Here is a 13172-nt window from a genome sequence, read left to right as displayed (position 1 = left end):
GCAGGTGATGAAATCACGTTCCATGACAAAATTGTATAACCTCTATAGTGTGTGAGATCTGATATATCAGTCGTGCTTATGGTCAAGAGAGATTTGGATCCTCACATGATTAGTTGGTTTGGGTTATGGTTATGGAACGATTATGGATACAGTCTGGTGATATGAGATGGTATAGTTTGCAAGATGGGTAGCCTTGATTGGTAGTCATTGGGTCATTTGGTTTATATTCACTTAATAATTGCTTAATACTTTTGAGTCTGAATATATTTTTTAATTTCATTTATGCAAATATACCATATGCCAGCTTGTCCTTGTTATCAGCCTGCATTTCATTATTCTCATGTACACTTGTTGAGCATATCATGTGCTCACACTTGCTATTTTTCCTATGTTATATGATATGTGTGGTGATGTTTAGTGAGTGAAGATGTTGAAGATGATCTAGAAGAGGTTGTGATGTTCTAGGCACGTGTCTCCTAATCGGTTGCATGTGGCATTGTTAGGCACCAGTACTTCTGTTCTGCTGCAGTTATCTACATAGAAGATAATTTATGTCAATTGTTGTAAGAGTTAACATTTATTTCTATAAAAACGTTGCTTTTATTATTTCACCTGTGATGTCCTTATATGTGTTAAATATTCTGCACACACATAAGCCACATTTGGTTTTATCTGTTAAAACCGGGTGTGACAATGAACTTTGCCAAGACTTCGATTACCTATATCCATTGTCCACGACATGGTGCCAAGTGATCAGGAAGATGTCTTCCTGGAAGGGGAAGCACTTGGCACCATCTGGCCGGTTAGCTCTGGTCAAAGTTGCCATGACCTCCTAGCCTATTCACTTCTTGTTGGCTATCAAAATTCCTCGGTCAATCTTGCTGCAAATTGACAAAGCTAGAAGGCAGTTCCTTTGGACGGGTTGCAAACCAATTTTGGGTGGCAAATGCAAAGTCATCTGGAAGAGAGTATACAAGCCAAAGAGCATGTGTGTCCTTCATCTCGAAATTTTTTGCCATGCGCTCAGACAACGTTGGTTATGGATAGAGTGGACGGCAACCTAGAAGGCTTGGGTTGGTGTGGAGATTCCGTGTGATAACATTGACATGCTACTCTTTGCAACTGCTACCTCAATCTCCATTGGGTGCAGAGATAAAATTTCTTTCTGGCACTCGGCTCAGCTTAGGGCTTCAGGCTCAAAGACCAAGCACCACTTCTTTTTGCTCTCTTAAGGGCTAAGCAATGCTCCCTTAAGGAGGCGACTCTTCACATATTATGTATTGTTGATATGGCCACCCTACAACATACTTCACAAGACCACATCACCCAATCCATTTGGCTCTGGAGTATGACAACCGCGGTACGCTTACAACCAAACCTTCTAGATTCTATAACATGGAAATACTCCGATTAGGGGACTTATTCTGCACATTTGGCTTACGCCCCTGATGTTTAAGGGCTCTGCATGTATGTACTTCACCCAGCTATTTTGGAATGCATGGGTGCCGCCCAATTGCAAATTCTTTGCCTGACTGGCTATACAAAACAAGCTTTGGACTGTGAATCACCTCACCTGCAGGGGCAGACCCTGCAACCAACCCTCTTTGCCCCCTCTTGAAGCACTTGAATTGTTGACATCTCATTGCGGAATGTTCCTTCACCAGAAAGGTTTGGTGAACCCTAGTTACACATCTAAAATAGGCACCCATCCTCCCTGAAGCATAGCCACGTAGCTCCTCGGTGCTCAACTGGTGGACTACCTTACCCTATTGTGTCTCTTCATCCAGAAAAGCTCTTAAATCGCTCATCATGCTAGTCACTTGAGAAATTTAAAAGGAACAAATTAGACGCATTTTCAAGCACAAAGAGAAGTCGGTGGCCACCATTGTAAAACATATCTATGCCGGGGCTGAGATCTGCACCTTTGCGGGGGCACACCATTTAGGTGCCTTTTGACATGTGAATAGTTGCTCCCTTTTTTTAAGGGCCAGAACATTTTCTTGTGGATTGGCCTCTACTCTTATATTACTGCTTATTTTCAATTATGCACTCTAATTTATTGGGCTCCTCTACTATTTACTACAACAGATAGCTCTCCCACCTATTGCGTTTAAAAAAATACATAGAAGAATTCACTCCGCAGAAAAAGGCACCGTGATGTGTCAAATCTCTGAATATTCCCCGGCCATCTCAGTGGGGGACCTAGCTAGCTTCTTGCTGCACACGAGCTGCACATTTTCATGCATAGGTGGATTCACTGTATATGGACGGGTAAAAAGAATTAAGCTCCTGCTGCGTACCACTGAACAAATGCTCCATCACCAGCTGGTATATATGCATATTCATACGAGATCGCCAGTCACAGCTCACACTGTCGCTAGTGCATGCCGCTACAAGTGCAGTGGTAGTAAAAAGCTACCCCTACCCGATCGTACCGGTAAAAATGGTGCGGCGTGGGGCCGGCAGCGGGGCGGGGGGCTCGGCGTGCGCTGCGCTGCGCCGGGACACCGCGGTGTCGGCCGCGGGCGGCTTTGGACCACGCGTACATCCCTGCCCGTGCCCATGCGGCGCCGGCGCGTATGCACGCTACGGTGCCGATGCGCGCGGGAACGCATGCATGTGTCCGAAGAATAATCCAGCACACAAACAACGCGCGCATCGCAGTCACAGGCTATATATCTATCAAACATAACAACAGCGGCATCGCCGGCTTTGGCTGACGATCAGTCCCTATCTATCCTTGTGAAATGCACGCACCTAGACATGCGAGCGTCTCGGCGGCAAGCTGCTTCCAACTTCCATGTTCCAAGTCCCAACCTTTAGAATTTGTATGAGAATCTGTTTTTTTTTTTCCCTGCGGATTGTGAGCGTCTCTGCACCAAGCTGCTTCCAACTTCCATGTTTGTGATGGAAGCCAATGATCGTACGTGTAAAATGTCGAGTTCGGTTACTTGACTACTTGGAGAGCAAGAGTCGGAGTTTGCTGCTGTGCAAGCGTAGTACAAACTTATAGCACGTATAGTGTGTAAGTAAAAGCCGCTGTGCCAATAAAGAAAATTGGAACAATTGCTCTGTGAAGTGATCGTCTTTTGCGAAAATCGGTTGGATTTTCCAAATTTGAATTTACTTGAAGGCGGTGGTTAAAAAAAACAATGACGAGGGAGAAGGCAGGATCGGCGGCAATTCATGATCTTCAATGGCTGGCGAGATAAACAATGCTTCAGCGAACAGGCTCACAAGTCACAACCCGATGGCAAAGTCCCACAGAGGGATTGAGTCAGTCGGGAGTTCAAGCCTATAGTCTCGTACGACCAGGGGCGAAGCTAGAGCAAAACGGAGGGGGATGCAAGATTTTAGCACAACTACATTGATATGTATAATTTCAAGCAAAAATTATCGGATGCTAGAACAACAAAAATACCAACATCATTGAGAACTTTTACTGTTGTACCTTCATAATCAAGCTGCTGGTATTAGCCTGGTGGTCGGCGAGGTTGGAGCTGCAGTGGTGGGCTGGTGGCGCCTGCTGGAGGTGCTGCTGTTGCCTGAGCTGTTCAATATAGTCTGGAGCTTGGTACCTATATAAAAATGAATTAATATTTTAAACCTGAATCATGCACAAGGACATCTCTTTATCTTACAAATGTAACTTATGTCTGACAACAATAATCCTAAACAATTAACAGAGACACACATGTGACTCACCCAGGAGTGTTCTTGTCCAGCTCTTTGGGAGACAAAGTAATTGAAATCATCAAAACATGCCTAGTCATCTCTAATCTGAAAATGGGTGAGCAACAAAATAAGTTAGAATTTCCAATGCAACCGAATAGCATATACGAAAAGAAAATGGTAGAATGAGTAGAAACTTTACGGGACAAGGCCTTCTTCTATTGGTTCCCATACATTAGTGATGCTGATAGAACTGATATTGGTTACTGAGTTAGTATAGTAATGAACAAAAGATGGTCGGCATCGGCAAAATATATCATCCGACCTCAAGATCCTCGACAGCCTAAAAAAGAGAACAAATGATTCAGTTTTTTAATTAAAAAAAGAATGACTCGATGAAAATAAATATAATACACTATTACAATACCTTTTAATCGTTGTATCTACGTCCACTCATTTTCATGAAACGACGAACCACGACCTCGTTGGTAACTTTCGTCATCTCTTCTTTCTCCACATAACAAATAAGGCTATGACTCAAGTATTCATCGCTGATGCGATTGCGCAAATAAGTTTTCACAATCTTCATAGCTGAAAAACACCTCTCAACTGTAGCAGTAGCGACAGGCAATACTAGTACAAGCTTCAAAAGTCGATAAACCAAGTGATAACAAAGATACTTCCTTGTCTCTACCATTTTTTGAGAAAGTTCAACAATAGTTTGTATGTTGGAGAATCTTTCATCTTCTCGTACATCAACGATGTAGAGGCAAAGTTGATGGCTAAGATCCCTCAAATCCCCAAAATTAAAATCATTAGGATACAGTTTTGCTAGGCTAATCAAATTCTCTACATTGAAATCATAAAATGAGTCTCTTGGATTGAAAGCGGCCGAGCAAACAAGCATTTGAGAGCTAGTCTCATTGAAGCGGCTGTCAAGCTCTTGCAGTATCCAGTCAAGAACATCATTAAAGCAATCCACTTCATAGTGATGCTTATTTGTAATGCCAGATTTTTTCCTACGCTTCTTGGGATCAATATATGCATCTTCCATTTCCAACTTGATAATATCATGCTTGTCACAGAAGTCAAATGCATCATCTAATACTTTTTCCCACCCATTTCTTCTAAGTTCATCCAAATGGCATCTAGTTGATCTCACACATTTAATGGCATTCACAATGTCTTGGTCCTTCCGTTGCAATGCTAGTGACAAGGTGTTTGTGATTGTTAATATAGTCAACATGAGATGCAAATAAAAGACAAAGTCAAAAGATTGGAAGTACTCTAGAAGATTCGATGCTTGATCTCTATGTTTCCAATCCTTATCATCTTTTTCCACAATTTCCAGCACTTTGACTATTGTAGGAAACATGTCAACTAAACTTTTGAGAGTTTTATAATGAGAACTCCAACGAGTATCTCCGGGTCTTTGAAGACATTGTTCTTGATTTAATCCTATCCCAGTTTCAAGTTGCCCACATCCTAAGGCCTTACTCACATGGTCATGATTGATATCTCTGATCAAGTCCCTTCTCTTGGATGATCCACCCACAACAGTCAACAAGTCAGAAATCCTAGTAAAGAAATCACTAATGCCTTTATGCTTTCTCACAACGGCCACAAGGACTAATTGGAGCTGGTGAGCAAAACAATGAACATAATAAGCTGTAGGACTTTCTCTCATAATCAATGATTGCAATCCATTAAACTCGCCTCTCATATTGCTAGCACCATCATAGCCTTGGCCCCTAACTTGCTTTAAGCTTAGCTTAAGCTCTGCAAATAAAGCATCAATGGAAGACTTGAGGTAGGCAGAAGTTGTTTCTCTCACATGAACAAGACCAACAAATCTCTCTTTAACAATTCCACATTTATCAACATATCTCAAAACCACAGCCATTTGTTCTTTGCAAGAAATATCTCTAGACTCATCAACTAGCAAGCAAAAAACATCATGCCCGATTTCTTCTAGAATAGAATGTAGCACTTCCTTTGCAAAACATTTAACAATATCCCTTTGGATTTCAGGAGCTACCAAAAGACTGTTAGCTGATGCATTTTTACCTGTTACCTTGCGTAAAGCAAGATTTTGCTCCGATGTGTAATCACGAAATTCCCTGAAGTTCCCTTTGTTGTGGGACTCATCCGATTCATCATGGCCCCGAAAAGGCAATCCTTGCTTTAACAATATCCTAGCAACATCAATAGACCCATTTAGCCGAATTAAATAGGCCTTCTTACCAGCTTCACTTTGAATTTGGAATGCAACATCAATGTGCTGTTTTTGTTGTAACAGATCATCGCATTTCATCATTGCTTTATTGTGTAAACTACCAACACCACATACATGCAATTTTAGCCTTTCTTTCCTATGATAGCCATTCCAACCATTAACAACAAATGCTTCATATCCAGCATCCTTCTTATCTCTAAACAAGAAGCAACAAAAACAATATACCTTATCTTTGGATTCACTGTATTCAAGCCAACTTCCAAACTCATCGAACCATTCCGGAATAAATCTTCTTGGGCTTTCTCCTATATGTGAGAATGGAAAATTGCATGTACGAGGTTGGGATGGCCCATTCTCTAAATACTTTCTTCTCACCCTCTCTCTTTGATTAGGATGGTAATCATCAATTAATTTCCTCAAGCCTGGATCATATTTAATCTCCTCTTCCCAATTGATATCATCTGGACATGAATTCCTTTTATTGTTGGCATTATCGGGCTCTGGTGCTTTCCTTTTATAAAACCGTTCCATCAAATTACCTATCATTTGTAAATTATTTGAATATTAGTTACTTACACAATTACACTTGCACACTGTCATAAATATCAAGAAATCCCCAATTTTAACCCTACCAGTATTTGTTAAGTAAAGAGATAATTCAATTTGTAAAGTAACATATAATCTGTTCAGTTTTCTAATGTCAAAGAGCTCTCTGAGTTGTATCATTGGAGAACTGAAAGCAAGTGAAGGAAAAACGAAAGCAAAGATCCAGATAACCAGATTGTATATCAGTAATCAGTTGAAACACACATACCTTCAAAAGTAAATTTTTACTCAAAGCACCTCCTAAATGACCAACATATTTGGCCTGGCATAAAAAAAATCGATTAGCAAATAGCAATCACGATTATCCATCACTCCATCAGAATTCAGAAACCATCACAGAGCTGTTAGAGCAAACTAGGTGAGCAGCCGAGCTGCCCGAACAGCAAAGCAGCGCTCGCTCGGTATGGTGGAGGCATTACCTTAACAGTGAGGCAACATCTGCCGAGGTAAAAAAGAAAACACAGTTAGAATTATGGTACTGGACAAACTGAAAGCAAATAGAACATATTCAGTTTTTATCAGTATTAACCGTCACAATAGTCTTGCATCAGAAAACATGGCTGAAACTTAGGAGGCCAGTTGATGAACAAACCAGTTTCTAGTTCGATCTATCACAAGTTAAGAAAAGTTTTTGTTTCAAAATATAGAACAACTTGTTTCACCAATTACGGTCAATGGCATAGGCAGATATTAGCGAGTTACGAATTGTTAAAAATGAGGACAAACGCTTCGCCAAATCTTGTGTAGAAATTCTAAGAAACAATAGCCATTTGATCTGAATAAGATTCTTAAGGTTGAACACGGTGCAACACATGTAAATTCATTGAGCAATAATGAGCCTACTTAAATTGAAGGAAGGTTCTTACTCAATGAAGTTATCATATTCAATCGCTCTGCTCTTGCCCCCAGTCTTGTCAAATTTAGACACAAGCAGGTCTAGCACGGTTGGAGAAACAGAATATCCCAGACTGAGAAGAGCATCGCGCAGTTCTGATGCATCAATCTTACCACTACGATCACGGATTCACGGTCAAACCTCTCAAATATTGCCACTCTGCACTCTGCTGTTCGGGCAAACTCAGAGCGTCTCGGGAAGACACGACGGCCGAAGTAGACACGGGAGCTGGGAGCAGACACGACGGCCGGCGGAGGCGCGGTTGTGCGGAGCAGGCGACTAGGCGAGCAGCCGAGCTGCCCGAACAGCGGAGTAGGACTGCAGCCTGCAGGAGCACGGGTCGACGGCCGGCGGAGCAGCACTCGGCGCTCACGCAGTCACGCCTCACGCGGCGAGTCGACGGCCGACGGAGGCGCGGAGCAGCCGAGCAGGAGCACGGCTCGCCGGTGGGTAATGGGTTCGTGGTCGTGGAGGCACCGCGGCGGCTGGGGCCTAGGGCGAGTGGGCGACGCCGCGACGGAGTCAGCCAGTTGGGCGTCGGGAGCGAGCCGCGACTCCGCGAGGGGCTTGGAGTTGGGGCCTGGGGTCTCGCCGAGCAGCTGGGCCGAAGGGGGTGCATCAATTTGGGCCAAGGGGGGTGCGTGTATGGTAAAAAATTGATGGTAATAACTAATTTTTGGATTTGGTCTGGGTGCATCCGCACCCTGTACAGTCTACTGGGCTTCGCCCCTGCGTACGACCCTACCTCCAATAAAAATTATGTAAATAGATCACACTATTAAAAAAACAATGCTTCAATGTGCCAATACAATCCTGACCGATGAAAATAACTAGAGGCAAAGGGGACAAGAGGAAGGATTCACCCTTAGGGATCAGATTACTCTGAAGACTTTTGAATTGGTTGTAACACTCAGGTTCACAAGGCCCACAATAAAGGGAGGGAGGGATAGCGGCAATGGAGAACAACAGTTCAATAATGTACTCCACCACCACAAGATTGATTTCGTGCTTATTGGGATAGGATCCCAGTGGTATATTATTACAGTATACAGAACAGGTATTTATAAATATATTTTAAATCATATCATATATATTTATAGGTTCTGTCTATGTAAAAATATTTATTATATCGAGCTTGTTACAGACGGTTTTAGAACCGTTGTAACACACATACACAGACGGATTTTTTAGATAACCGTTTATGCATAGTAAGAGTCACAGATGATATTTGTTTAAACCTGTTTGTGTATAGTAAGAGTCACATATGGTGTTAATTTAAATCCATCTATGATTACTAAAAGTAACAGATGGGTTTTTGTTTAAACCCTATGTATTTAAATTGTCACAGATAAATTTTATTTTTTTAAAATCGTATGTATCTTTATTTCCCCCTATAAACAAATTTGCTTCCTGGCTATATAAAATTTGCTTATAGGGGAAATGATCACATAGATACACACTTTATGATTCCTAAATTAAACATATTGACACATTGTTCAGAGCATCGATCACACATTATTCATAACATCGATCACATATTGTTCAGAACACAAAACCCATACATTTACATATATATCACAAATGTTAAGAACATCATACAGATGCAAATCACATATTGTTCAGAACATATAAACCTAGCTAGCTATACATCATTACGATGTCGTATTCCAAAACGATGAAATGATTAACATCATGACGACACCGTCTTCCAAAAAGATAAATCGATAAACTTGGGTCAATCGGCATTGTCTTTCAAAAGGATGAGATGATAGATATCATCTTAGCCTCCTGCGTTTTAGCACAATGTCAACCCAATCATCATCTTTAATTAGCATCTCACAGTCATCCGAATATGGCTGCACTTTGACTATTTCACGCATCAGCCAGAACCGCACTAGGTTACTGCTAAACCGTCATCTATGGTTCAACGAGAAATGAGCATTCAAGCATGTCTTGCAGTTAACAAAAATATCTCCATCCCGACGAACAACAATGAAAAAAATTTCAACTGGTAGAATAGAATGGAGAACGCGGTTGACGACCAACATATGGTCGATGAAGGGGGCCTTTATAGCAACGAAGAATATGAATTCCATCGGGCCAAAGTTGACACCAAGCATTCGCGCCATCAAAGTCGCCATAGGAACAACTCTATTCTTCCACCTTCTGATTGTCATGAATTGCGCTATGCAGATCTACAATAAAAACAAGGTTATGGCATCAGTTGCACAGATCGAAGCAATAAAAACCTAACAAACTCTAATTAAACTGCGAAGCAAACCATATGATACTCATCTTGGTGCAGTAAAAGGGATTTGGCCCCGCTAAGATCTTGCTTCTCCAATGCTGATGGCGAGTGAGGACACAGAACACTCCTCGCTTCTCAGTGTAGTTACACACTTAGATATGGTGAGTGAGGAATAAGAATACTCATCATCGCTTTATATTGAGGGATTGTATGTGCAGGAAGCCAAAAGAGCCTAGGGAGACGATCGGTTTGTGTGTGTTGGAAGCCAAAAGGGTTAGGGGAGACGGATGATCAAATTTGAAAATATTTGCGGGTCTTTAAATAAAAATGGGTGTTTATAAATCTATTTGTGTCTACTGAATAGACACATGCAGATCTTATAAGAAACCATATATGATAATATCACAGATAGACTTTTCTAAAAGTTGTCCGTGTCTGTATGATAAAAACATATGTATTTATGAAAAAAAAACGCATGTAAGTTCATTCACATCTAGACACCTAGCTTGTTACAGACACACCTGTCTTAGTAATCGTCTGAGGATATTTTATCTGTGATGGGCCCTAAAAATCCATCAGTAACATACCGTCTGTTTTTAATAATTATATGGTAGTATTAGTTCTATGTTTTCCCTTGCCAAAGTGTAAATTTGTTTCCACACCTTCACAAGCCCAGATTACTATTACTTATGGCATGGCTGCTTAGACAAATGCCCTTAGATCTTTAAGCAGATTGCATGCTGGTGTTTTATTAGGTACATGGTTCATGTCTACCAATTTTTTTTTCTAAAATGTATGGTCTTTTTTCCTCGTTCCTTCTGCTCGACCACCATGCCACTCTGGGCAAACCATGGCCTGCCGGCCCTTTGGGATGGTTGGGTTACCACTCAACCTGACTATTTTTTTTTTTTGACGAAAGAGCATGAAGCTGTTCATTCATTACCATTAGAAGAAATAAAGAACAAAGAGCCGAAAAGAGTCAGCATGAAGCGAAACAAAGTGCAACACCACAGACGAGGAGGCTCGTCAGGACCGTCTAAACTAAACTAAGTAACATAACACTGCCCTACTAATGACAGAGTTTATCATGTGTCATCGTTATCAAGCTCGTCGCTATGCAACAAAATAGCTCTGACTTCACCACAGCAGGCCTCAGCTTTTGCCTCGATATCGCTTAACCTCACGCACATGATCCCCAAAGAACAAACCTGCCTCGCGTCATCATTGTCAAGCTCATCGCGCACCCACGACACAGCAGCTTTGACTTCCCCTAAGCATGGCCGCCTGTCGTGACCCATCGTGAAGCGCAGCTCCAAGGAGACAAAATCTCGTCATGTGATCCAAACGGAACACCGCCCGCTGTGAGGCCCGCAGAGCCCAAGGCACTGAACTAGCACCACATCCAGACAGAAACTCTGACTTCACCAAAAGGTGTCATCGTTGCTGTCAATCTACTCCAACACTAGTAGACATACAACATTGGAAAGAACCCCAAAACAATGCCTCCAAGAAAGATACGATGTCAAAGACGTCACCGTCGCTTGATCAGCAAGCCAGATATGAGCTTTCATCTGAGAACCCACCACAAGGGTGGGCCGAGGAGGGGCACCTCGGCAACGCCTCAAACGAGGAGAACGATACCCAAGGGCGCTATCATTTCCAGAAGGCTTTCGCCCGGAGCCCCCACACCTCCCCACCGCACGTGTTGTATGCACGCCAGATCGGCGTCACCGACTGCTCACTCCGGGATGCCCTGGTCCTCAGTGCGCAAATCCAAGCCACTACCACCGCCCCATCCTGCGGTGAGCCACCAGGCAGGCTACGGACACAACACCCGCTACCACGCAGGATCTAGCCATGAGGACTAACGATGGTCACCACATCGGGCACCATAGCAGCACCGTGCCCACACAGCAGGCACCAGAGCAGAGTGTGAAAGAAGGTGTTCCCGTCATACTAGGTGCCCAGCAGCCATCGAGCAAGCATCTTCAACTCGAGCCGCTCCACCGGAGCGCACTTCTCCTTCAACACTGAGACTAAAGCGCCCCACCGGCGCATACCTCACCTTCAACAATGATGCAAGCAACACACAGCAGAGCCGCACACGCCACACTAGACACACCACGGGAGACCAAAGCATGGGAACACATGGATCCACATCGTCATGAGTGGAAGCCGACCGGCCACGCAGATTCAGCCACCATAGACTCGGATCCGGTCACCTGCGCGTAGGAGAAGACCACGCCACGAAAACACAAGCCACAAGCGAGATCCCACAGAGAGCGGACCAGTCGTGCAATCGGCCGCCATCGAGCCAGATTCGGCCAACCGTGTAGATTCAGCCATGGATCCGGCCAACCGCACCTCCCGCGGAGGCAGTGATCGACGCTCTGACCGGCTACAATCTCTTCTAAGGGCTCAGGCAGCCCACGCGATGCCGCGATTTAGCCCTGCCGCTATCGTCCTTGCAGACGCTTGGGCTTCTGGTGGCCTGCTCAGGTGGTGGCAAGGTGGGAGGGAGGAGGGAGAGCGGTGACGGTGTGGGGGATGGAGGTCGGCCCGTGCCACTCTAGGGAGCGACACGGGGGAGTTGAATGCTTATTGGCGACCTGGTGGACTCTGCATCCAACCCCAGTTTTTGTGGTCTCATAACTATTAGATATTATTTCACATGAGAAAAGAAATAATTTAGGAAAAATAATCATGGACAAAGGTGTTGATGGATTAATTTTAACTTCATAACCTGCCAACCGAACCTATGCAGGAATAATTGTACCCTACCAGTTCATCTAGCACCGGAATGAACAGCCGCCTACAAATCTATGATGTCCTTGGTAGCCGTTGAATTCACGAGCTAGCTGCAAGATGGAAATAAACTCTTTGCAGCTCTACTCGTCCATTGAATGGCAGGCGGCCAGAGCGACGGGGGAAAGCATGGAAGACGACGCGAAAAAGTGATCCGGTCCCTCGTGCCATCCCCTGATCTCTCGCCGGCAAAATTTAACCTCCCGGCAGCAAAAATATTCTACTGTTTCTTTTTCTCTGAAGAACGCGATTCTACTGTTGCAACGCAGAACTTTTTTCAGGTAAATTGAAGTATATGTGGGATCGAGCTGGTCAATATTCTTTTTGACAATTTTTCTTCAGTTCAGAGTACAGTCACATTTGTGCTCCCAATAGACCCTGATCAGGAGGCGTCCTTTGTGAGGAGAAAGAACGAATTTTTCCAACAAATTCAGCAATATCGAGCTATAGTATAATTCTTTTTCATGATTCTCGTTTTACTTCCATTACGGATGTTTAAACTTCTATCATAAACAAAAAAAAAGTTTTGAACTGAACATTGCTATCGGCATGCACACACAGACAGTTGTGCAGGTAACAGAGGGTATCAGTATCAATGCCGAATACAGCTACACGGGAATAGTGCAGTGCAGTGCACTCACGAGTGCCGCGGAATCGGGTCAGTGCACAGTTTATATGAACAGCCTAAAGCGTTGCTTTCTCGTGCACCG

General features: G+C 43.4%; 1 protein-coding gene across 3 annotated transcripts; it reads right to left on the bottom strand.

The window, feature by feature from the left end:
- Nucleotides 1-3316: 3316 nt before the first annotated feature.
- Nucleotides 3317-7853, bottom strand: LOC133915821 (uncharacterized). Of its 3 annotated transcripts, XM_062359154.1 has the most exons (9): nt 7381-7853; nt 6934-6952; nt 6723-6776; nt 6134-6447; nt 5740-5867; nt 4100-5451; nt 3875-4015; nt 3706-3780; nt 3317-3578 (listed from the first exon to the last, which is right to left on the bottom strand). In XM_062359154.1, exons 4-6 carry the CDS (start codon nt 6175-6177, stop codon nt 4103-4105), a joined length of 1521 nt encoding a protein of 506 aa, XP_062215138.1. In that variant the 5' UTR covers nt 6178-6447; nt 6723-6776; nt 6934-6952; nt 7381-7853; the 3' UTR covers nt 3317-3578; nt 3706-3780; nt 3875-4015; nt 4100-4102. The 3 variants fall into 3 exon arrangements, with proteins under 3 accessions (XP_062215138.1, XP_062215137.1, XP_062215139.1); XM_062359153.1 differs by having other exon boundaries at nt 4100-5867; XM_062359155.1 differs by lacking the exon at nt 6134-6447.
- Between the last annotated feature and the right edge of the window lie 5319 nt (nt 7854-13172).

The sequence above is a fragment of the Phragmites australis genome, chromosome 4 (assembly GCF_958298935.1).
Source record: "Phragmites australis chromosome 4, lpPhrAust1.1, whole genome shotgun sequence".
NCBI lineage: Eukaryota > Viridiplantae > Streptophyta > Magnoliopsida > Poales > Poaceae > Phragmites > Phragmites australis.
The sequence above is the reverse complement of the archived record's forward strand: the minus strand, read 5'-3'. Positions and strand labels throughout refer to the sequence as shown.